General features: G+C 41.6%; 1 protein-coding gene across 1 annotated transcript in view; it reads left to right on the forward strand.

Annotated features, from left to right (window-relative positions):
• LRFN5 (leucine rich repeat and fibronectin type III domain containing 5) overlaps nt 1-25271 on the forward strand; it is a 388786-nt gene that overhangs the window by 352979 nt on the left and 10536 nt on the right. Inside the window, exon 3 of the mRNA XM_073638357.1 lies at nt 16590-17997. Coding sequence (XP_073494458.1) covers nt 16610-17997 — 1388 coding nt within the window. The 5' untranslated portion in view covers nt 16590-16609. The remainder of the gene's footprint in view (nt 1-16589; nt 17998-25271) is intronic.

Consider the following 25271-nt stretch of genomic DNA (forward strand, 5'->3'; position numbering starts at 1 on the left):
CCCATCCTCTCCAGTCGTTCACCACGTGTCAGACTTGTACTCCGCTGTGCTGGTGCATGGGCTAATCTAAAAAAAAGTGTGAAATGACTCACAGAAATTGCTTCTGCCACTTACTCTGCTGCTGATGCTAATGTTTTTGCGCTGATGAATTGACGTTCCTGAGGTTGGAAGTCTAAAGCTGCGATGCACGCTGTGTGCCTCACTGCTGTCATGGGGAAAACCTCTCTTAATGTTGTGTAAAAGCGTGTTTCGATACTCCAGCATGTGTGGGTCCCTTTCCAGAGCGGGAAGCATCTGGCAAAATGTACTCGTACCGTGGATGTAGTAGAGTGGCAGTCCAGTAGTCAGCACTATTGCGAATCCTAACAATACTGGGATCATGTTGCAGATAGTGCAGCAAGAAGGCGCTCATGTGACGGGCTCTTACATGAGGTCCAAGCCCATGTTGTGTTGGTGGCTGGGGAACACTGATTCTTGTTTCCTCCGTTCCCCCTCCTCAACCATGGACAACAAAGAGGGGATCATTATCCTCTTCATCTCCTGACTGTTGCTCGCCCATCACCTCTTCCTCCTTGTCCTTCTCCATTTGTTCCTTGGCTTCTGCACTTTCGCTAACAGTTTGTCTGGCAACACGAGCCCCCCTCTATCGCTGTAATTCACCCTCCCATGGCACCCGCCTGTGTGATGACAGTGTGGAACTTAGAGACATTGTTATGCCTTCCGCATCCTCTTCTGCTTCCTCCTCTTCCTCTGGGACCATCACCTCCTCCCATAGATTATTCAAAGTCTGTTCCAGCATGTAGATGACCGGAATAGTGATGCTGATGAAGGCAGCGTCAGTGCTAACCATCTTAGTAGCCATTTCAAAACTGTGCATAAGGGTGCAGAGGTCCTTAATCTGTACCCACTCCAGAAACATGATTTGCCTCACGTTCGTACTGCGTTGGCCCAGGCTATATGACATGAGATACTGCAGCAGAGCTCGTCGCTGCTGTCACAGTCGCTGCAACATGTGCAGAGTGGAATTCCACCGTGTCGGCACATAGCATATCAACCAGTTAACCAGTAGGCTGAAAGACCTCTGTATCGATGCAAGTCGATGACTCACGGGGTGCGATCGGTGGAAGCAAGCACACACCAACCGTGCTTTCTTCAGCAGCGCATCCGGGCTGGGATAGTGGCGGAGAAATTGCTGTACCACCAGGTTGAGGGCACAAGCCATGCAAGGCACATGTGTGAGGTTGCCCTGGCATAGGGCCGCCACCAGGTTCGCACCGTTATCGCACACGGCCTTCCCTGGCTCCAGATTCAGTGAAAACAGCCATTGCTGAAACTCAGCCTGTAGAGCTGTCCACAACTCTTCAGCTGTATGACTGCGATCTCCAAGGCATATTGATTTTAACACTGCCTGATTGCGGTGAGCCCTGGCTGCGCAGTACGGAAATACAGGGGTGTGTCCTGCAAGCCTTGATTCCAAGATTCGTGGAGCAGCCCCTTCCCCGCCTGTCCCCACAGCCACCAGAGTCACCCCGTGCCCAGTCAGCGAGATATAACGCCCTTGGCCATGCTTACTCGTCTAGGTGTCTGTGGTGAAATGTACCCTGGCAGATCTAGATTTAGTCAAGGAACAGGTGATGTTGTCTGTGACATGCTGGTGTTGCACAGGCACAGCTTTCTTAGAGAAGTAATGGCGACTGGGCAACTGGTACTGGGGGACTGCGACGGCCATCAGTTTTCGGAAACCATCTGCATTTCTGTGGCTAACAGATTGAAGTTGGTGGAGTTCAACCTCTTTGCTTTGTCATGTGTGGGATGAAACAATCTTTTACATGACCACTACGTGACCGAGGGCTGGCTGCTGTGCTAAGAGAGGGTGGAGTAGGGTGAACACGACAAACTGCTGGACCGTGAGTGAGGTGCAGATGTTACGGTGGATTGAGAATGATGTGGTGTGCTCGGTGAAGCAAAAACAGCAGGCAAGCCTGCTTTCGTTACAGTTGACGTGCTGTCACTCAGCCTCACTGGAGCGGGTAAAGAACCTGAGGTTCTGCAACCGGAGACCTGTGTGACAACACTTGGCACAGTGACAGGAAGAAGAAGCAGCAGATGCAGTTGATAGGGGCAGTCGATTGTTGATGAGGTACGTTGGTCCACATTTTATCGCAGTAAGATTCCCAGCATAACGCATGTTGATCGCTCATGTGACGGTTCATGCATGTAGTAGTCAAATTATTGCAATTTTTCCCTCTACTGAGTCTTTTTTTGCAAAGTTGGCAGATAACGTGAGTTAGCTCATCCTTTGCGGTCTCAAAAAAGGCCCAGGCTAGGCAACCCTTGCCGCCCCTGCGAGCTGCAGACCCGCCACCGCTTCTGGCCACAGTTACTGTTGTGGCTGAGGATGCAGTGCTCCTCGTGCTTGCATCACTCCGTGTCTGTGTGGTAGGCCGTAACGTAACCTCCTCGTCTTCCTTCTCCACCTCCTCAGATAAGCTACTCAGCTGCATGCCTCTGGGTTCACACCAAGTTGGATCTACAACCTCGTCAACATCCAATGTGTTATCTCATTCCTCGCCCTGAGAGTGACCCCTCTCCTCTTGTTGCCCTGACAGCACAGTACAGTCCGCATCAGCCTCAGGTATCTGAGTCTCATCGGGATCACCTCCCCTGCGGTTAACGTCTGGTGATGAGGGTCAGGAACCTGCTCGGATCCCACTATGTCCTGCCCCGGATCCAACAGAAAAAAATTTTGGGCATCGGTGCGGATGCTTTCCTCCTCTTGACTCTGTGACTGTTTGGAGTACACTCCTGATGCCCATGGTATAGAATGGGTGAAGAGTTCTACAGACTCGCCCATCTGTGGTTTGCTACAGTCATTTGGACAGTTGTGACGTGGGGAGAAGCATGGGTAATTGGGGTGCCACCTCCGTGGACTGTACTGTGTGTGATGTTGAGGTGGAGGAAGAAGAGGAGAGGGCACTGGAAGCCGAGCTTGCCATCCACTGGAGCACCTGCTCTTTCTGGCCCTTGTCAACAAGGCGTATCGCTGTGCAGCTGACAAAGAAAGAGAGTGCAGTAGGCCGTCCACTAACATAAGTTGTCAGTTGTCTTTGGATAGGATGTGACGGTGTTGGTTTACTAGTGCTTTCTCTAACATTACCACCTACCCCACCTATACCTTGAACACCAAGCCTATTCCCCCTTCCACCACGACCTCTCTTTTCCCCACTCATGTTGCTCAGATAGTGTGGTAGGAGCTTGCTATTAGCAAAACAAAATTAATTTTTTTTACTGTGGACGAGGCCTGTATACAACAAAGTATATGCATCAAAAATTACAAGCTGAGATGTGGACTGCTGTATGTATCACGGTAGTTACAGAAGAAATTAGATTTTTTTTACTGTGGACGAGGTTGAGATGTCCCCTGCTGTATCACATTAGTAACAGAAGAAATTCGATTTTTTTTTACTGTGGATGAGGCCTGTATATAGTAGATTATACGCATCAAAAAATTACAAGCTGAGATGTGGCCTGCTGTATCACGTTAGTAACAGAAGAATTTAGAGTTTCAAAGGTGTACTCCTGCATGGAGCACAATATCAGCACTGCACAACAGAGTTCTATGCTGAAATGTGCCCTGGTGTCTGTGTCTGGAGTACACTAATAGCAAAAAACTATTGATCTGCTGCAAAGTCGATTTCACAGCCACACAGGACACTAGCTACCTAAACTTTCTGACTTAGAAGCAACTGCCTAGCTAACTATCTCAATCTCTCACTATCCAGGAGCAGCATCTTTGCGCTGTTATGCTGACAAAATGGCGCTAAAACAACATGTCCACTCTTTATATGGAGAGGGACATGTGACTTCAGTTGCCAAAGACAGAAGCCCTTCTTTCTGAACATTGTGGATGGTTCATGCGCCCTGATTGGCTTGCTGGACTTTGCACATAGTAAGTTAAAAAAAAAAAAAAAAAAGAATAACAGTCCGCCGCTCCTCCAGACACTCCCACCCCCTCCCCTCTTCAAACACGTCCCCCTTGCTCATCATACAGCACCACTACCCTAACCAAAATCCTATTAAATACAGTAGTGGAAATGCGATCATTTCCAGCACTTTTGCTGAATTGGGCCGATTTTCAGTAAAAACGCTTGGGGGTCCGATCACGAATTTGAATGTTCAATGTTCGTGCCTAATTTGAAAAAAACAAATGTTTTTCGAACTTGCTCGCTCATCTCTAGTTACATAGAGCAGATCCGAGTGTGCAGACAGCACCTTGGAAAAGCAGAGTCATTGTAGACAGACAGGTACTTTAATGTAGCAGAGTTAAGAGTTCAGGAAGCACCTTGGAACAACAGAGCCAGGTAAGTAACAAGCGTTTTGACTCAGCAGAGCCGAGTGTGCAGGTAGCACCTTTACACTGCAAATGCATGTTTTTAAGGAGAAACACTGAGGATTGCAGCACAGACCAGCAAATCTGGGGTTAGTAATGTGGCTAGGCAGGCACTAGGCATGTGGTAGCACCATGTGCAAACTACCTGAATAATAATATGGCATGCAACCATCCAGGACATGACATGGGAAGTACCATAGTAACCTTGGGTGCACTAAAGTACTAGTTAGAAGGAAGACTCACAGCTTGGCTCTGGAACCAGGAGGGGTGAATAAAAATGTAGTAACATGGTTACAAACTTAAAGCACCTATATAATCCACAATTATGTGTTTCTCTATTCTCTCTGTCCTACTTGGTAAATCTACAATAGAACAGGCAGGAGATGATAGAGTGCAACACATAGCTCTGCATAGGAGCTGTATACCCAAAACGCTAAAGTGTATTTGTGCAAATTTTTCATTACAGCTGTAAATATCACAGATCTACGACATAAAAGGAGAAAAAGCAAAGCTTACATTGCCATTTATTTTACGTATAATTGCACAAGTACATTTACGATGCAATACCGACACCGGCAATAACGAGCACAAATAGTATCATGTTACAACAGGAAACAGAGTAATGTGTGTCCGCAGGCGCTGATTCCGAAGAGACCTAATAAAGCTGTTACAATGATTTCATGCGCTCACCGCTACAAGTTAAACATTTTATTAAAAAGCTTCTACATATGTGGCAGGAATTCCAATGGGCGCCATTTTCGATAAATTAATTATTTGTAAACCGGTTGGAGTAATAGTATCGATGACTGGATTTGGTTGCGTTGGATACCATGTCCGTTATCTGCAGCGTTTGCCGCCTGCTTAATATTCCAGCATAGTACCCTTCCTTTTCTGCCTGGAGTAATAAATCAGCATTGCATATCAGAGACGTGGAAGAGAAAAAAAAGATAAGACTGAGTGTAATAATCTCACCGAAAAAAAAAAAAAATTACCCACTCGCCGACTGCGTCAATAATCCTATGGGATTTTTCCCTATGATTTTAGAGCAGTGATATCATTTTACATGCAGTTGATACATTCTAATTATTAATAGTATTTCACAGTATTTCACAGTATTTATAGATATGTATCAGAATGTTGCAATTGCTCTGCCCACTAGATGGCACTACAGGGTCTAAGGTCTATTAGTACAGTGTCCCCTACTGAAATCACCTACCTCTAATCATCTCCAAAACTGTAAAAATCTGTAACTAGACAACCTGCTTACCATGTGCCATTGAATGATGCCTTCTTATGGCTGGATGTGAGATCTATATGTCTTTCCCAGTAATATAGGCTGGATATAAGGTCTAGAATTATTTCCCTGTAATATAGGCTGGATATAAAGTCTAGGATTATTTCCCAGTAATATAGGCTGGATATAAAGTCTAGGATTATTTCCCAGTAATATAGGCTGGATATAAGGTCTAGGATTATTTCCCAGTAATATAGGCTGGATTTAAGGTCTAGGATTATTTCCCAGTAATATAAGTAGGATATAAGGTCTGGGTTTATTTCTCAGTAATATAGGCTGTCTATAAGGTCTGGGTTTGTTTGCCATTAATATAGTCTGGATGTGAGCTCTGTACATCTCTCCAGCTATCTTCGGCTGGTTATGAGATCTGAGTGGCTCTCAGAGTAATATAGGCTGGATGTGAGGCTTGTGAGTCACTTTGAGTAATGTAAGCTGAATGTGAGATCTGTTTGTCTCTGTCAGTATTCAATACAGAATTCGAGCTTTGTTTGTCACTCCTAGTAAGTGTGTATCTCCCAGTAATATAGGCTGGATGTGAGCTATGAGTATCTCTAACAGTAGGTTGGACGTGAGATCTGTGTGTCCCCATGTCTCAACAAATAGCATAAACTGCAAGTGAAGAATGTGAGTCACTGCCAGTAACATAGGCTTGATGTTAGATCTATGTGTTTCTTCCGGTAATGCAGTCTGGATGTGAGTACCATGTGTCTCTTTCAGTAATATAAGCTTGATATGAGCTCTGTGTGTCTCTCCCAGTAATAAAGGCTGGATGTGAGATCTGTGCATCTTTCCAGTAATATAGGCTGGATGTGAGGTCTGAGTTTCTCTCCCAGTAATAAAGGCTGGATGTGAGATCTGTGCATCTTTCCAGTAATATAGGCTGGATGTGAGGTCTGAGTGTCTCTCCCAGTAATATAGGCTGGATGTGAGTTCTGAGTGTCTCTCCCAGTAATATAGGCTGGATGTGAGCTCTGTTTATCTTTCCCAGTAATATAGGCTGGATGTGAGGTCTGAGTGTCTCTCCCAGTAATATAGGCTGGATGTGAGTTCTGAGTGTCTCTCCCTGTAATATAGGCTGGATGTGAGTTCTGAGTGTCTCTCCCTGTAATATAGGCTGGATGTGAACTTTGTGTATCTTTCCCAGTAATATAGGCTGGATGTGAGCTTTGTGTATCTTTCCCAGTAATATAGGCTGGATATGAGCTCTGTGTGTCTCTTACAGTTATATCAGATGGATGTGAGCTCTGTGTGTCTTCCCCAGTAATATGTGCAAAGGTGTACATAGCCATTAATCCCAACAATCATTTAGGGAGATCTTGTGAAGTCCTTTACTTTACCTGCAGCGGCTACTGCAGGAGTATTGTGGTACTACACGTAAGGCTTTCAAAGATAATAAATGCATGGGTGAAACGCTTTTGCCAGGGCAAAATTCATTGTTGCTGACTGCTTTCTAGTCTGGCTTATAAGGTGGAGAGGTATGGGGTGTTCCAAGTGGGCAACCATCCTCTATGATGGCCATGTGCCCTAATGGGCTTTATGCAAAACCTGTTGTGTACATGATGCTTAGTAACTCAGTAAATCAAATTATATTAGGTTTAACTCTTTTTGTATTTAAATAAATGATAATGACAATAGTAATTAATCATAATGTAATAACAATATTATTATTAATAATAATAATGAATTATAATGTGCAATTGTCTAAGCCATATAGATAAAACCCTATTTGAAAGTTAGTGACTTCTCTGACATTTGGAAATCTGTCTGACTATAATTATTCATAACAGAGTCTCAATAATTGGTGTCAATTAAAAATTCCAAGTGGAATGCAGACAGACTGTGCAACGAGAGTTTCCTATGAATGCACTGTGTTACCATGGAGAAAAGTTTTCTATAGTTGATACTTTAAAACCTGATATAAAAACTTCTATGAAAGAGAAAACCACTAGGGGGAGCTCCATGTAGAGATACACAATAAGATACTGTCTGCAGCCACCACTAGGGGGAGCTCCCTGTATACAGAGATACATGATAAGAATCTGTTTGTAGCCACCACTAGGGGGTGCTCCTTGTATACAGATACATGATACGATTCTGTCTGCAGCCACCACTAAGGAGAGCTCTCTGTATATAGATACATGATTAGATCCCGTCTGCAGCCACCACTAGGGGGAGCTTCCTGTATACAGAGATACATGTTAAGATTCTGTCTGCAGCCAACACTAGGGGAAACTTCCTGTATACAGAGATACATGATAAGATTCTGTCTGCAGCCACCACTAGGGGGAGCTCCCTGTATACAGAGATACATGATAAGATTCTGTCTGCAGCCACCACTAGGGGGAGCTTCCTGTATACAGAGATACATGATAAGATACTGTCTGCAGCCACCACTAGGGGGAGCTTCCTGTATACAGAGATACATGATAAGATCCTGTCTGCAGTCACCACTAGGGGGAGCTTCCTGTATACAGAGATACATAATAATATTCTGTCTGCAGCCACCACTAGGGGGAGCTCCCTGTATACAGATATATGTGATAAGATCCTGACTGCAGCCACCACTAGGGGGAGCTCCCTGTTTACATAGATACATGATAAGATTCTGTCTGCAGCCACCACTAGGGGGAGCTCCCTGTATATATAGATGCATGATAAGATTCTGTCTGCAGTCACCACTAGAGGGAGCTCCCTGTATACAGAGATACATGATAAGATTGTGTCTGCAGTCACTACTAGGGGGAGCTCCCTGTATACAGAGACACATGATAAGATTCTGTCTGCAGCCACCGCTAGGGGGAGCTCCCTGTATACAGAGATACCTGATAAGATTCTGTCTGCAGCCACCACTAGGGGGAGCTCCCTGTGTACAGAGACACATGATAAGATTCTGTCTGCAGCCACCGCTAGGGGGAGCTCCCTGTATACAGAGATACCTGATAAGATTCTGTCTGCAGCCACCACTAGGGGGAGCTCCCTGTATACAGAGACACATGATAAGATTCTGTCTGCAGCCACCGCTAGGGGGAGCTCCCTGTATACAGAGATACCTGATAAGATTCTGTCTGCAGCCACCGCTATGGGGAGCTCACTGTATACAGAGATATATGATAAGATTCTGTCTGCAGTCACCACTAGAGGGAGCTCCCTGTATACAGAGATACATGATAATATTCTGTTTGCAGTCACCACTAGGGGGAGCTCCCTGTATACAGAAATAAATGATAAGATTATGTGTACGGCCACCACTAGGGGGATCTCTCTGTTTTCAGAGATACATGATAAGATTCTGTCTGCAGTCACCACTAGGGGGAGCTCCCTGTATACAGAGATACATGATAAGATTCTGTCTACAGCCACCAATAGGGGGAGCTCTCAGTATAGAGAGATACATGAAAATATTCTGTCTGCAGTCACCACTAGGGGGAGCTCCTTGTATACAGAGATACATGATAAGATCCTGTCTGCAGCCACCACTAGGGGGAGCTCCTTGTATACAGAGATACACTACCGTTCAAAAGTTTGGGGTCATTAAGAAATGTCATTATTTTTGAAAGAAAAGCACATTTTTTTTCAATGAAGCTAACATTAAATGAATCAGAAATACACTCTATACATTGTTAATGTGGTAAATGACTATTCTAGCTGCAAACGTCTTGTTTTTATTGCAATATCTACATAGGTGTATAGAGGCCCATTTCCAACAACCACCACTCCAGTGTTTAATGATACATTGTGTTTGCTAACTGTGTAAGAAGCGAATGGATGTTTAGAAAACCCTAGAAAACCCTTGCACAAGTATGTTAGCCCAGCTGAAAACGGTTTGGCTGATTTGAGAAGCTATAAAATTGACCTTCCTTTGAGCTAGTTGAGAATCTGGAGCATTACACTTGTTTGTTCTATGAAACTCTCAAAATGACCAGAAAAAGAGAACTTTCATGTGAAACTTGACAGTCTATTCTTGTTCTTAGAAATGAAGGCTATTCCATGCGAGAACTTGCCAAGAAACTGAAGATTTCCTACAACGGTGTGTACTACTCCCTTCAGAGGAGAGCACAAACAGGCTCTAACCAGAGTAGAAAGAGAAGTGGGAGGCCCCGCTGCACAACTGAGCAACAAGACAAGGACATTAGAGTCTCTAGTGTGAGAAATTGACGCCTCACAGCTCCTCAACTGGCAGCTTCATTAAATAGTACAAGCAAAACGCCAGTGTCAACATCTACAGTGAAGAGGTGACTCCGGGATGCTGGCCTTCAGTGCAAAGTGGCAAAGAAAAAGCCATATCTGAGACTGGCTAATAAAAGGAAAAGATTAATATGGGTGAAAGAACACAGACATTGGACAGAGGAAGATTGGAAAAAAGTTTTATGGACAGACAAATCAAAGTTTGAGGTGTTTGGATCACACAGAAGAACATTTGTGAGACGCAGAACAACTGAAAAGATGCTGGAGTGCCTGACGCCATCTGTCAAGCATGGTGGAGGCAATGTGATGGTCTGGGGTTGCTTTGGTGCTGGTAAAGTGGGAGATTTGTACAAGGTAAATGGGATTTTGAGTAAGGAAGGCTATCACTCCATTTTGCAACGCCATGCCATACCCTGTGGACATCGCTTGATTGGAGCCAATTTCATCCTACAACAGGACAATGACCCAAAGCACACCTCCAAATTATACATGAACTATTTAGGGAAGAAGCAGGCGGCTGGTATTCTATCTGTAATGGAGTGGCCAGTGCAGTCACCAGATCTCAACCCCGTTGATCTGTTGTGGGAGCAGCTTGACCGTATGGTGCGCAAAAAGTGCCCATCAAGCCAATCCAACTTGTGGAGGGGCTTCAGGAAGCGTGGGGGGAAATGTCTCAAGATTACCTCAGCAAATTAACAGCTAGAATGCCAAAGGTCTGCAATGCTGGAATTGCTGCAAAGGAGCATTCTGTGACCAAAGCAAAGTGTGAAGGAGAAAATTATTGTTTCAAATAAAAATCATTATTATTACCTTGTCAATGTCTGGACTATATTTTCTATTCATTTTGCAACTCATTTGATAAATAAAAGTATGAGTTTTCATGGAAAACACAAAATTGTCTGGGTGACCCCAAACTTTTGAACGGTAGTGTACATGATAAGATCCTGTCTGCAGCGACCACTAGGTGGAGCTCCCTGTATACAGAGATACATGATAAGATCTTGTCTGCAGTGACCACTAGGGGGAGCTCTGTGTATCCAGAGATACATAAGATTCTGTCTACAGCTACCACTTAAGAGATTACAAGCATATTACATATGTTTTTTTATCCTTCCATTCAATGTATAAACAGTATACAATTAGCTTATATGCTACCCTCTAATGATGGCTATAGGTATTTTGATATTTGTCCTAGAATTCTATGCGTAAGCCAGAGATTGAAATCTCTGATTTTTAAAAAAGAAGCTCTTACAGCTTTAAACATCTATATACTGTATATCAAGAAATGAATGAGCTCAGATTTTGGACATGACGTTTTACTTAATCTAACTAAAAGTTTGCATTACTTCACCATAACTTCATTTTGCGAGTATTTTAAACTATGCAGTTCCTAGTGAGAATTTTTCAGAATATTGATGTTTTGAAGGCAATGACCAAACAGTAGGGATGAGCGAACCCAATCTGTAAAGTTCGTGGTTTGTACCGGACATCAGGAGTTTGTAACAGACTTCTTACTGTATGTCCTTTTTACTGTTTGGGTTCGACAGACTAATAAAGCTTGTTTAAAGGCTGCAGTGCAGCAAACGAAAGCAGGCAAAGCGGACAGCTCTGAGCTGATATATTAATAAGCTGGGAAGGTCCATGGATAGTGGCCCCTTCCCGGCACAATAAGACCAGCTCACAGCTGTCTGCTTTCCCTTGGCTGGTTGGTAAACTAGAGGGACCCCACGTCATTTATTTATCTAGTAACAAGCACAGTAAAATACACATGCAAAGCACTGCTCCACTTGGACCTCCACCTCCTGGTTCAAGGTGATTTTTTATTTTTTTTATATTTTTATTCTATGTTATTTTAAGTCATTTTCCTATCCACATTTGTTTGCAGGGCAACTGTCCTGCTCTTACCCCCATTTTGATTTTTTAAGCCCCCTAACCCTTACTATGACAATTTTACAGCACCAAAATTCGGGTCACTATCGACTTATATGGGGTTCGGGTCCAGGGTAAAGTTCTTGCACCGGAGCCAAACTTTTTTTCTCAAGTTCAGCCAATACCCGACGAATTTCCAAGAGTCCTCTCATCCCTACCAAACACATAAAAATATCATGGAAATTTAAAAAAAAAAATGTTGAGAAAAAATTGCAAACCTAGAAACATTTTTATTTATTTATTTTTGCATTTTTAAGTGATTTTTTTAAATGGATTCCTGGTAAATGAGTGGATTGCAACTATTCTCACACTTTTTTAAAAAGTGTCAGATTTTCCTTAATTTGTATTCATTTTTTTCTTTTCTTCATGCACAAGTTCTTCATCTGGACAAGCTAGCTGTGCCTTCACTGTGAATTGCTACCTGTTAAAATGTATCAAAACTTTTTAGAGGGTAGCATTATTTCCTGGATGTCTTTCTCGTGGACGCCTCACAATATAATTGTACCCCACTAAGAATAATGATTTTATTGACTCAGACAGCTCCCCTGCGAGTCCGGCTTTCACGCTGCACTCTCGATAATTTCTATCCAAGTTTCTAACCCATAATTTATCTTTATGTGATGTTGCGTTGTGGCACAGTTCTGCGAGACATTGTTTCTCGTATTATTTACCCTGTCAAGTTGTTGCTCATATGCTTGTTGGCAAAAAAAGTAGAAAAAGGGCTGAAAAATTAAGTGCATTCAATCTGATGTCCCCAAACTTTGGAATTATAGAAAATGGGCAATTTAAGATAATTATAGGAGTCAAAGACACAGACGTAAAATATCAACACCCATAACAAGAATCGAAATGAGAACTTGGCTACCACCAGCTGTTTGTCTTGCGTTTGAGCTCTCTGAACGAGCGTTGTGTATATAGATTATTAAGAGAAAAAAAAAAAGTCTTCTTCCTTCAGTCCTAAAAATGTTGTGATTACCAGTTAGAAGGAGCGAGCAGGAGAGTCAGATCACCTCTGCAGTCAGAAGGTTGAAATTGCCATGTAACTGGGACTATGAGAAATGTACAAGGTGTGATAGAAATGAAAATAAAATAATAATCTATATAAATTATTGCAACAATTTAAAATGTATTTGAGAGCTGTTTGTGGCCGTAAAAAATATATTTTTTTATTTTATATATATATATATATATATATATATATATATATATATATATATATATATATATACAGTTAGGTCCATATATTTGGACAGAGACAACATTTTTCTAAGTTTGGTTCTAGACATTACCACAATGAATTTTAAACAAAACAATTCAGATGCAGTTGAAGTTCAGACTTTCAGCTTTCATTTGAGGGTATCCTCATTAAAATTGGATGAAGGGTTTAGGAGTTTCAGCTCCTTAACATGTGCCACCCTGTTTTTAAAGGGACCAAAAGTAATTGGACAGATTAAATAATTGTAAATAATATGTTCATTTCTAGTACTTGGTTGAAAACCTTTTGTTGGCAATGACTGCCTGAAGTCTTGAACTCATGGACACCACCAGACGCTGTGTTTCCTCCTTTTTGATGCTCTGCCAGGCCTTCACTGCGGTGGTTTTCAGTTGCTGTTTGTTTGTGGGCCTTTCTGTCTGAAGTTTAGTCTTTAACAAGTGAAATGCATACTCAATTGGGTTGAGATCAAGTGACTGACTTGGCCATTCAAGAATATTCCACTTCTTTGCTTTAATAAACTCCTGGGTTGCTTTGGCTTTATGTTTTGGGTCATTGTCCATCTGTAGTATGAAACGACGACCAATCAGTTTGGCTGCATTTGGCTGGATCTGAGCACACAGTATGGCTCTGAATACATCAGAATTCATTCGGCTGCTTCTGTCCTGTGTCACATCATCATTAAACACTAGTGACCCAGTGCCACTGGCAGCCATGCATGCCCAAGCCATCGCACTGCCTCCGCTGTGTTTTACAGATGATGTGGTATGCTTTGGATCATGAGCTGTACCACGCCTTCGCCATACTTTTCTCTTTCCATCATTCTGGTAGAGGTTGATGTTGGTTTCATCTGTCCAAAGAATGTTCTTCCAGAAATGTGCTGGCTTTTTTAGGTGTTTTTTAGCAAAGTCCAGTCTAGCCTTTTTCTTCTTGATGCGTATGAGTGGCTTGCACCGTGCAGTGAACCCTCTGTATTTACTTTCATGCAGTCTTCTCTTTATGGTAGATTTGGATATTGATACGCCTACCTCCTGGAGAGTGTTGTTCACTTGGTTGGCTGTTGTGAAGGGGTTTCTCTTCACCATGGAGATTATTCTGCGATCATCCACCACTGTTGTCTTCCGTGGGCGCCCAGGTCTTTTTGCATTGATGAGTTCACCAGTGCTTTCTTTCTTTCTCAGGATGTACCAAACAGTAGATTTTGCCACTCCTAATATTGTAGCGATTTCTCAGATGGGTTTTTTCTGTTTTTGCAGCTTAAGGATGGCTTGTTTCACCTGCATGGAGAGCTCCTTTGACCGCATGTTTACTTCACAGCAAAACCTTCCAAATGCAAGCACCACACCTCAAATCAACTCCAGGCCTTTTATCTACTTAATTGAGAATGACATAACGAAGGGGTTGCCCACACCTGTCCATGAAATAGCCTTGGAGCCAATTGTCAAATTACTTTTGGTCCCTTTAAAAACAGGGTGGCACATGTTAAGTAGCTGAAACTCCTAAACCCTTCATCCAATTTTAATGTGGATACCCTCAAATGAAAGCTGAAAGTCTGAACTTCAACTGCATCTGAATTGTTTTGTTTAAAATTCATTGTGGTAATGTCTAGAACCAAAATTAGAAAAATGTTGTCTCTGGCCAAATATATATGGACCTAACTGTATATATATGTTTCCACTCTATCATAGTTGCCAATGTTTCTAGGAACTTTTAGATTTTCCATAGTTAGGAGGGGCATTACCAGGAGGGGGTGGTGTCTTTTGCAGGAGACTTAAATATCTCCAGAAATGCTTTATAGAAAAACTTTTAAAAGGTTTGTCCAGGAAGACTAAAATAAATGGCTGCTTAGTATCAAAAACAGTGCCACATCTGTCCACAGGTTGTATGTGATATTGCAGTCTGACCACATGCATATATACTATTTATTTACCTTCATTAAATTTACTGTTTTTGGAACTCAAAAGTTAATATTACAGTTTATTCAAATTATTTTCATTATAGTTTTTGAAAAGTTAGGAAAATTTAAAGAGAATCGTAAACTGGAATTTTAAAAATAAATTGAGAACCTCGTCCAATTACCCCACTGATTCTTATTCTTTTTTTTTTCTTCTCTTTAACCAAGTGAGTATATACCACAAAAGTGCTGGGTTTGCATTCACTTTTTCTCTTCTACTAAATTTGTTTGGAATTGTCCTTGTCAGTTTTAAAAAGTTTAGAAAATTTGATAAAAAATGGGGAAAAAGCATGAGAAAAAGATTCAGTGGTTTATGTGGTATAGCAAGAATATGATTGTTTTATTATCAGGGAGGGATAATATTTTTTTTTTTAATTTTAGTTAGAGTCAATCTAATTGTTTTTTAAAAAATTTGGAAACTGTAATGAAAACTTTAAGAAAATACATAGGAGAAAAATTTAAGAGTTGATGTGATTTAATTAAAGATGTGATTGCTTAATTAGCAAGGAGGATATATTTAACAGGTTTTTATTAAATGTGGTTAGAATTGTTCTCATTGTTTTTAACATTATGGAAATTTGGTAAAAAATTGTGGAAAAGGCATAGGCAAAAAATTTGATGCCGATGTTGTAAATGTAAGGATAAAATTGATTCATTAACAAGTTTTTATTAAATTTGATTAGAATTGTTCTCGTCAGGTTGGAAAATTTTGTAAAATTTGATAATAATTGGGTAAAAGGCATGGGAAAAAGATTCCCATGTTGATGTTGTGTAAGTAAGGATAGTTTTATTAGGAAGGAATGATAATTAAGTAATTTTTATTATATTTGCTGACATTGCTTCTTGTCGGTTTGAAAATTTTTGAAAATTTGATTAAAAATTGGGTTTGAAAATTTGATTAAAATTTGATTAAAATTTGGGTAAAAATTTTTAATCAAATTTGAGAAAATTTGATTAAAAACCGGTTAAAAGGCAATGGAAAAAATAAAGGAGTTATCGCTGCATAAGTAAAGATTGTTCATTAGCAAGGAAAGATATTTACAAATTTTTATTAAATTTGATTTAAATTGTTCTCTTTGGGTTTGAACATTGTAGAAAACTTTATAAAAATTTGGGAAAAGGGCTAGATGTGGTATAAATAAAGATATAATTGTTTATAAATGTTGAACAAGTTTTATTTATTATATTTGAATTGAATTGTTCTCATTGGTTTCTGAAAATATTGGAGATTTGATGAACAATTTGGGGAAAACGCATGGGAAAAAGATTCAAGGGTTTATGTGGTTTAAGTAAGAATATGATTGTTTCTGTAGCAGAGAGGGATATTCAACAAGTACTTATTAAATGTGATTAGAATTGTTTTAAATTTTGGAAATCTGATAACAAATTGGGGAAAAGGTCTAGGCAAGAGATTTGGGGGTTGATGTGGCTTTTGTAAGGATGATCGTTTCATTAACAGGGAAGGATGATTAATGAAATTAAAATAATTGCTACTTTTTTGGTTTTTCAGCTCCATTTCAAAACGAATCAAAAAGTCTTTTAACTTTTTACAATTTAAAATGTAAAAAATCTATAATGTTCTTGACACTAACGGTGGATATCTCTGTTTTTTTTTTTCTTGCAGGCTTTTTAACCTGATCTACAATGGAAAAACTGTTTGGTTATCTGTTGTTCATTGGCATGGCGGTGAGAGCTGAGATCTGTCCTAAGCGCTGTGCCTGTCAAAATCTGTCTCCAAATCTCGCAACCTTGTGCGACAAGAAAGGTTTGCTCTTCATCCCACCAAACATCAACCGAAAGACTGTAGAATTACGGTTAGCGGATAACTTCGTCACCAGTATAAAACGGAAAGATTTTGCAAATATGACAAGCTTGGTGGAACTAACTCTGTCCAGGAATACAATAAGTTACATCACACCTCAAGCATTCGCCGACTTGCGCAATTTAAGAGCATTGCATTTAAACAGCAATCGATTGACTAAAGTCACCAATGACATCTTTACCGGGCTGTCCAATCTCCACCATTTGATACTTAATAACAACCAGCTGATATTAATTTCACTCACCGCCTTTGATGATGTTTTAGCCCTGGAGGAACTTGACCTATCCTACAATAACTTGGAGACCATTCCTTGGGAAGCGGTGGAAAAAATGGTCAGCTTGCACACGCTTAGTCTAGATCACAACATGATCGAGCACATCCCAAAGGGAACTTTTTCCCATCTGCACAAGCTAAATAGATTAGATGTAACATCCAACAAACTGCAAAAATTACCCCCAGACCCTCTGTTTCAGAGAGCCCAGGTGCTAGCAACCTCAGGGATGATAAGCCCCTCAACATTCGCGTTAAGTTTTGGTGGAAACCCCTTACATTGCAATTGTGAATTATTATGGCTGAGGCGCCTTCTGAGAGAAGATGATTTGGAAACATGTGCGTCACCACCTCTTCTTTCGGGACGTTATTTCTGGTCTATCACAGAAGAAGACTTCTTATGTGAGCCACCACTTATCACAAGGTACACACCGGATGTAGAAGTCCTGGAAGGTCAAAGAGCGGTATTAAAATGTAAAGCCCTTGGAGATCCCGAACCCGCAGTTCACTGGATATCCCCGGAAGGAAAGTTAATATCTAACGGATCAAGGATTTTGGTTTATGACAATGGAACGCTAGACATTCTTATAACCACAGTCAAAGATGGAGGTCCTTTCGCATGTATTGCTTCAAATCCTGCCGGAGAGACAACAAAAACAATCAGTCTTCACATAATCAAGCTCCCACACTTAGTGAATAGTACGAATCACATTCAGGAGCCGGATCCTGGGTCATCGGACATATTGACGTCCACCAAGTCTGGTTCTAATGCAAGTAGCAGCAACGGAGATACAAAACTGAGCCAAGATAAGAAGGTGGTGGTGGCGGAAGCAACATCATCCACTGTACTCATTAAATTCAATTTTCAAAGAAATATCCCCGGGATAAGGATGTTCCAGATACAATATAACGGCACATACGATGACTCCCTCGTCTACAGGTACGGTACATGTATTTTCTAAGTTAAAGAATGTTCTCTGGCATCAATCATTGCAAAGATTTATAAAAAAATATGTTAATTTAGTGAAAAACCTGAGGTTGAATTATGAGAATTGTCACAAAAGGTAAAACAACCTTTAGGCTTTGTTCACACATTGTGGTTGTAGTGCAGATTTACAGTAGTACTATAGCAATTTTCAAAAATTGCGGATAAAATGTGTTTTTTCCATAATTGTGGTAAAACTGCAACGCATCGTTGCTAGAATATGTGGAACACAGCCTTAAAATTTAAAGTATTTGGCAAAGTTAGGGTCAAATGTAAATCAGATTCTTGGTTAGATTTAGGAAGGGTGCGTTCGATAGAGGTATGAAAATATCCTCTTCACCTATTGAATGTAACAATCCTAAAAGTTAATTTCAAACCTTTAACGAGCCTTGTCACGTGACTTAGGATGAAAGCCAAACCAGACACTTCATTTGCAGACACGTGTTTCGGGGTGTTTGCCCCTCATCAGTGTAAGGTCTGAATCTTATCTTCACGCAAGGCCAGGATTTATGACTCTGATGAGGAAAGGAAGGTTTTTGGCCTTACGAGTGCAGGCATACAAAATGCTGGGACCTCTGTACGCTAGACCAGGACTTCTGGCTCTGATGAGGTTCAGCATGCCCTAACTTGTCCAGCTCTTCTGCTAGTCATCAGCACCAGTACGGTCCTCGTTGCATCTTCTGATCCCTGCTGTTGGTGCTGAAATCTGTCTCACAATGAGCCGTGACTTCAGTCTCTGAAGAGACCCAGGACGGTTCTGTGCATTCTTGTTCAAGGTCAAAAGGCACGTCATGACTTTATGACATAGTGATCTTTTGTGCTCTTTACGGAACTGCCCCGGACCTAATCAAAGCCAGAGTTCAGAAGATGCAATGAGAACGGGTGACCGTGAGGAGCGAAGTGGCTGGAGGGGTGAGCGGTGAGGAGAGTAGAAGGATTTTTTCTTGCTTTTTACATATTACATTTGTATGTATGTAGTTTTCCATCTGTAAATATTTATTATGCTTTCCAATGTTTGCTGTCATCACTGTCCCCGTTGGGGCACCGGCAGTATCGAACTGATGTACCAAGCGTCCACCAGGGACATTAACTCTTATCATCATTCCCCAATTTCCCTCTCCTTCTATAAATAAACTAGATAGTTTGGTGGATGAATGATGAGATGCTGCTCATGTCGGGTAAGTGGATTACTCCTGCACAGCGGCCTACCTGGAGATTCACCGGCTTCCCTATCCTGCCTACCAGTTTATCTTTGCAATGTGGGATGGGAAAACCAACGCAGACATGGGGAAAAAATACCTACTCCATGCAGGAATTTTCCTTGGTGGGATTGAATCCAGGACCTGAGCATTACAGTGCGAAAACACTGAGCCACCGCGTGTTAGGCGTTGGTCTGGTGCTGGATTTGAAATGGGTTCAGGACCTTCTGTGGTCTCCCATTTCAGTCTAGCCAGAGCTGATGCTACTCAGCATCATCATCAGCCCCAACGCCTAACTGCTCCACAAGCCGTACAGATTGTCTCCCAGGTACTTGTGCCTAGCAGTGTTAAGCATAGGTTGCAGAGGGAGACAGGGCTCGTGGAGTCTAAGTCCAGGATTTTCCGCACTGAGCATGTCCGTGACCTGGCGGATCATGATTGGTGGTTCGGTATCCACCTGACCCGGTGACCTGGTACCGCCTGATTGGTCCACGGGTAACGTCACCAATGGCACGTCGGTGGGCAGGGCTTAGTCTTTAAAAGGCCCGCCCACAAACATGGCGGCGCGCTCAGATCATTTGAGTTTGTGATGCGGTTGTGTGGACGTCTGTACTCCACATGTAGTTTCCGCTAGGCAGGTTAGCTTCATAGAGGCAGGCTAGTGAAAGTAGGCAGGTAGCTTCGCCTTGCAGTCTGGCTCTGTCATAGGGGGTCCCCTTACACCCCGAGCAGCCTGCGGTCTCCTGTGGACCACGTGGAGCAACACTCCTTCTGTCCGGTAGCATGCCGGCAGAGGGCAAGTACCCGTCTGCGTGAGTCACCCGCACACTAGCGCCTACTCCTATAGCGTAGCGCCTGTATCGAAGACAGGGCTACTGCTTCTGCTCCGGTCACACGTCTCCCTGCGGTTCTTGGAGATTGTGTGAACCGCTATAGCGCCATCTCCCATAGCGTACCGCCTGTATCGCAGACAGGGCTACTGCTGCTCCCCCGGTCAGACGTCTCCCTGCGGTTCTTGGAGATTGTGTGAACCGTTATACCCGCTCCGTGTGAACTAACACGGAGGGGTTAATCTGTTAGGTGCGTCTCCGGACGCTCATCTCCGTGCTGTGAACACGGAAGGGTTTAATATTAAGTTGTTGCTTTCCTTTCCACCCGGAAAGTGTTCGGCAGCAGTCCTCCAGGCTGCATTGCGGACACCGGGGTCGGTTGCATTCCATTTTAATAAAGTTGTCTGCAACCGCCCTCCTAACACCGCGGTTGACTGGCACTCCAGAATGGCTGCCTGTTGCACATCGTCCGACAAATTTAGTTACAAATTATTTTGCAACTTGATTATTTCTAGAACCTCGTGCTGGAATGTGAATCTGGTGACTAATAATTTCCGCTCATCTCCGCAGAGAATGCGATTTGAGACACAGGAATTTTGTTTTTAGAACATTGCATTCTCGCCTCTCCCACTATATCTTGTGTTATTACATATTGAATAGGACCGGATTTGCCTTTGGTTATCGGCAATTTAAAAATTATTTTATATATATTTTTTTATTCTAATGAAATATGGGATATGTAACTCTTGGGCCTAGTTTTAGAAAAATCTTCTTTAACCCCTTTCTGGCCTTATGGGCCAGATACGTATTAGTACACCTTGGCGATTTTGCCCGCACACAAGCGGTGCGGGCGTGATCGCTGCTGGGTGTCAGCTGATTCTCACAGCTGATGCCCGGTGCTATGTGCCAGGAGTGGTCCCGCACTGCTCCCTGCAAATTAACCCCGAAATGCTGCGATCAAAATCGATCGCAGCATTCCAGTGGCAAGAGGAGGTAAGCGCAATACTTACCTTCTCGGCCAGCATACCGCGGCGTCTGAGTAAGGTCCCGGATGTTGCCATGGTGACCCGATGTCATCATGACAACATCCAGGTCACCAGGAGGCAGAAAGTTGCTTTGGTCATGCGCAGTGCACGACCAAAGTAACTTCTCCCTATGCAGCGCTAACAGGCTGCATAGCACAGGGATGGTGCTGCATCCCTGTGCTATACAGCCGATCAGGCTGCAAAAAAGTGAAAGTCCCATAGTGGGACAAAGTGTAAAAGTAATAAAAATGTCAGAAAGTGAAAAAAAAAAGTAAAAATATTTTAAAAAAATGAAAAAAATAATAAAATAAATAAATAAAAATATAATGTACCCATAAATAAATAATCTTATGAAAAAAAAATAAACCAATAAAAATACATATATTTGGTATCGCCACGTCCGGAATGACCTGACCTATAAAACTGTCACTCTAGTTAACCCCTTTAGTGAACACGGTAAAAAAATAAAATAAAAAACAAAACGTAAAACTATGCTTTATCATCATACCGCCAAACAAAAAATGGAATAAAACGCGATCAAATAGACAAATGAAAATAAAAATTGTACTGCTGAAAACATCATCTTGTCCCGCAAAAAACAAGCTGCCATACAGCTCCATCAGCCGAAAAATAAAAAAGTTATGGCTCTCAGAATAAAGCGATGCAAAAACAATTATTTTTTCTATAAAATAGATTTTATTGGGTAAAAGCACCAAAATATAAAAAAAATATATAAATGCGGTACCACTGTAAACATACTGACCCGAAGAATAAAGCTGCCTTATCAATTTTACCACACGCAGAACGGCATAAAAAAAAACAAAAACACAATTCCTGAATTGTTGGTTTTTGTTTATTCTGCCTCCCAAAAATCAGAATAGAAAGCGATCAAAAAACATCATGTGTCTGAAAATGGTACCAATAAAAACGTCAACTTGTCCCGCAAAAAACAAGCTGCCACATGACTCTGTCGGCCGAAATATGGAAAATTTATAGCTCTCAATTGTTAGGCTTGTGCTAGGGTTAGGGTTAGGGTTGTGCTAGGGTTAGGGTTGTGCTAGGGTTAGGGTTAGGGTTGTGCTAGGGTTAGGGTTGTGCTAGGGTTAGGGTTGTGCTAGGGTTAGGGCTGTGCTAGGGTTAGGGTTTGGCTAGGGTTAGGCTTGGGCTAGGGTTCTGGTTAGGGTTGGGCTAGGGTGAGGGTTGGGCTAGGGTTAGGGTTGTGCTAGGGTTAGGGTTGTGCTAGGGTTAAGCTAGGGTTATGGTTAGGCTAGGGTTAGAGTTGGGCAAGGGTTAGGCTAGGGTTAGGGTTGGGGTTGGAATTTTTTCAGAAGTAAAAAAAAAAATGACGGTATGGCGACTAATGTTGAGTGCAAGTGCTCGCTACTTGAGTTTGCATCGGGTGCTCGGGTATGCACCGAATATAGCTGGTGCTCAAGTGACATGCTCGAGTCTCCGCCCCAAATGTTATGCAGCTGTTATACAGCCAAAAAAACCTCGTGGGGATTGCCTGCCATGCACCAGCGATCCCTACATGTTTTTTTTGGAGTGTCTAATAACCGTGAAACATGCGGGGCGAGGACTCGAGCACCCGCGATAAATGGTTCATACCCTAGTACCCGATGCAAACTCAAATAGCGGGCACTTGCACTCAAGACTAATGACAACTTATTCAACATGATGACCTAATGTTATCAAATTCTATGTCATACCTCTGGGTTCAAAATGTTCACTACACCACTGATAAAATCCTGGAGGGGTGTAGTTTCCTAAAAGGAGTCACTGGGGGGGTAGGTGTTTCCACTATTTAGGCATATCAGGGGCTCCCCAAACGCAACATGGTGTCCGCTAATTATTCAAGCAAATTTTACATTCAAAAAGTCAAATGGCGCTCCTTCCCTTCCGAACCCTGCCGTGCGTCCAAACAGTGGTTATTCCTCACATATGGGGTATCTGCTTACTCAGGAGAAATTGCACAACAAATATCATGGTACAATTTCTCCTGTTACCCTTAAGAAAATGCAAAATTGGGGGCTGAAAAACATTTTTGTTCGAGAAATGTGAAAATGTTATTTGTATGGCTCAACGCTATAAACGTCTGTGAAGCTCCTTGGGGTTCAAGGTGCTCACTACACATCTAGATAAGTTCCCTGAGGGGTCTAGTTTCCAAAATGGTGTCACTTGTGGAGGGTTTCCACTGTTTAGGCACATCAGGGGCTCCCCAAACACAACATGGCGTCCGCTAATTATTCAAGCAAATTTTACATTCAAAAAGTCAAATGGTGCTCCTTCCCTTCCGAGCCCTGCCGTGCGCCCAAACAGTGTTTTTTTTCCCACATATGGGGTATCAGCCTACTCAGAAGAAATTGCACAACAAATTTTGAGGTCCATTTTTTCCTGTTACCCTAGCGAAAATAAAATAAATTGGGTCTTAAGTAACATTTTTGTGAAAAAAGTTCAATGTTAATTTTTTTCTTCCACATTCCAAAAATTCCTGTGAAGCACCTGAAGGGTTACTAAAGTTCTTGAATGTGGTTTTGAGCACCTTGAGGGGTGCAGCTTTTAGAATGGTGTCACTTTTGGGTATTTTCTGTCATATAGACACCTCAAAGTGACTTCAAATATGATGTGGTCCCTAAAAAAATGGTTTTGTAAATTTTGTTGGAAAAATGAGAAATCGCTGGTCAACTTTTAACCCTTATAACTTCCTAATAAAAAAAAATGTTGGTTCCAAAATAGTGCTGATGTAAAATATACATGTGGGAAATGTTATTTATTAACTCTTTTGTGTGACATATCTCTCTGATTTAAGGGCATAAAAATTTACATTTTGAAAATTGCAAAATTTTCTAAATTTTTGCCAAATTTCCATTTTTTTCACAAATAAACGCAAGTGATATCGAAGAAATTTTACCACAATCATGAAGTACAATATGTCACGAAAAAGCAATCTCAGAATCAGGGGGATCCGTTGAAGCGTTCCAGAGTAATTACCTCATAAAGTGACTGTGGTCAGAATTGTAAAAATTGGCCTGGTCATTAACGTGCAAACCACCTTGGGGGGTAAAGGGGTTAAGGCTTGTTGACCTTTGAGGACATTTTTTTTCTCAAATAATTTTTGCAATTGGGCTTCATTAAAAATGTTGCACCTTTTGACTTTTACAGGCTCTTTGATTACCTGCACATCCTACTTTGATGCACTCTGTGGTCATAAATCTGCTGAGAGGAGCTCAAAAAATAAAGATAAGAGGAGTTGCAAATGCTCCCTTTAAAACGAGATCACTGAAGGATTTTCAGTTAACTCATTCTGAAGCCAGCAATGGACCATGCTCTCAGAGGCTGTAGAAGGCAAACGGTGCAAAAATTGTAATGCTATTTTTTTAATCACCCACTCTTAACCATTCAAAAATAAAGAAAATAAAAAATAAAAACCATGAGCATATTTGGTATAATCATATCCGTAAAAGCCAAGTCTATAAAAAAATAACTAATCCTTAATTCTGCCTCTCACAGACCTGGTAGTTTTTCTTTAAGAAGCCCTCCTACTCTGCACTCATTACCTGTATTAATTGCCCCTGTTTGAACTCGTTACCTGTATAAAAATACACTTCTCTCTTAAACTTCACTAGCAATTAATTTCCTATTGAGATATTGTATTGCGGTATTATTGTGTGGCCACTGTATGGAAGTATTATCTGCATGGAAGTATAAACATGTATCAACCTTCACTATCCAGCAAAAGAACGTTTCCTGCCCTAATCTTTACTATCAACTAACTACTGCAGCATTGCATAGCGGTATTATTCTGAGGCCACTGTATGGAAGTATTATTTGTATGGGGGTATACACATGTACCAAAGAGACCTTCACTATTCATTGTAAGAGCAGTATTCATGCCCTAAACTTTAATATCAATTAACTATTGAGGCATTGTATAGCGGGATTGTTGTGTAGTCATTGTATGGAAGTATTATTTGTATGGAAGAGGAAACATATACAAGATCTATTCAGGTAAAGAACATTATTACTAGACTTTACTATCAATTAACTAACAATTGATGCATTGTATGGTGGAATTATTGTGCCGCCATTGTATAGAATTGTTGTCATGTACCAGAGAGCCCTTAGCTAGCCATTAAAATAACTTTTTACTGCCTTGACTTTATTAATCAATTTAT

The sequence above is a fragment of the Phyllobates terribilis genome, unplaced genomic scaffold (assembly GCF_046119375.1).
Source record: "Phyllobates terribilis strain yellow unplaced genomic scaffold, ASM4611937v1 Scaffold_7__3_contigs__length_470593459, whole genome shotgun sequence".
NCBI lineage: Eukaryota > Metazoa > Chordata > Amphibia > Anura > Dendrobatidae > Phyllobates > Phyllobates terribilis.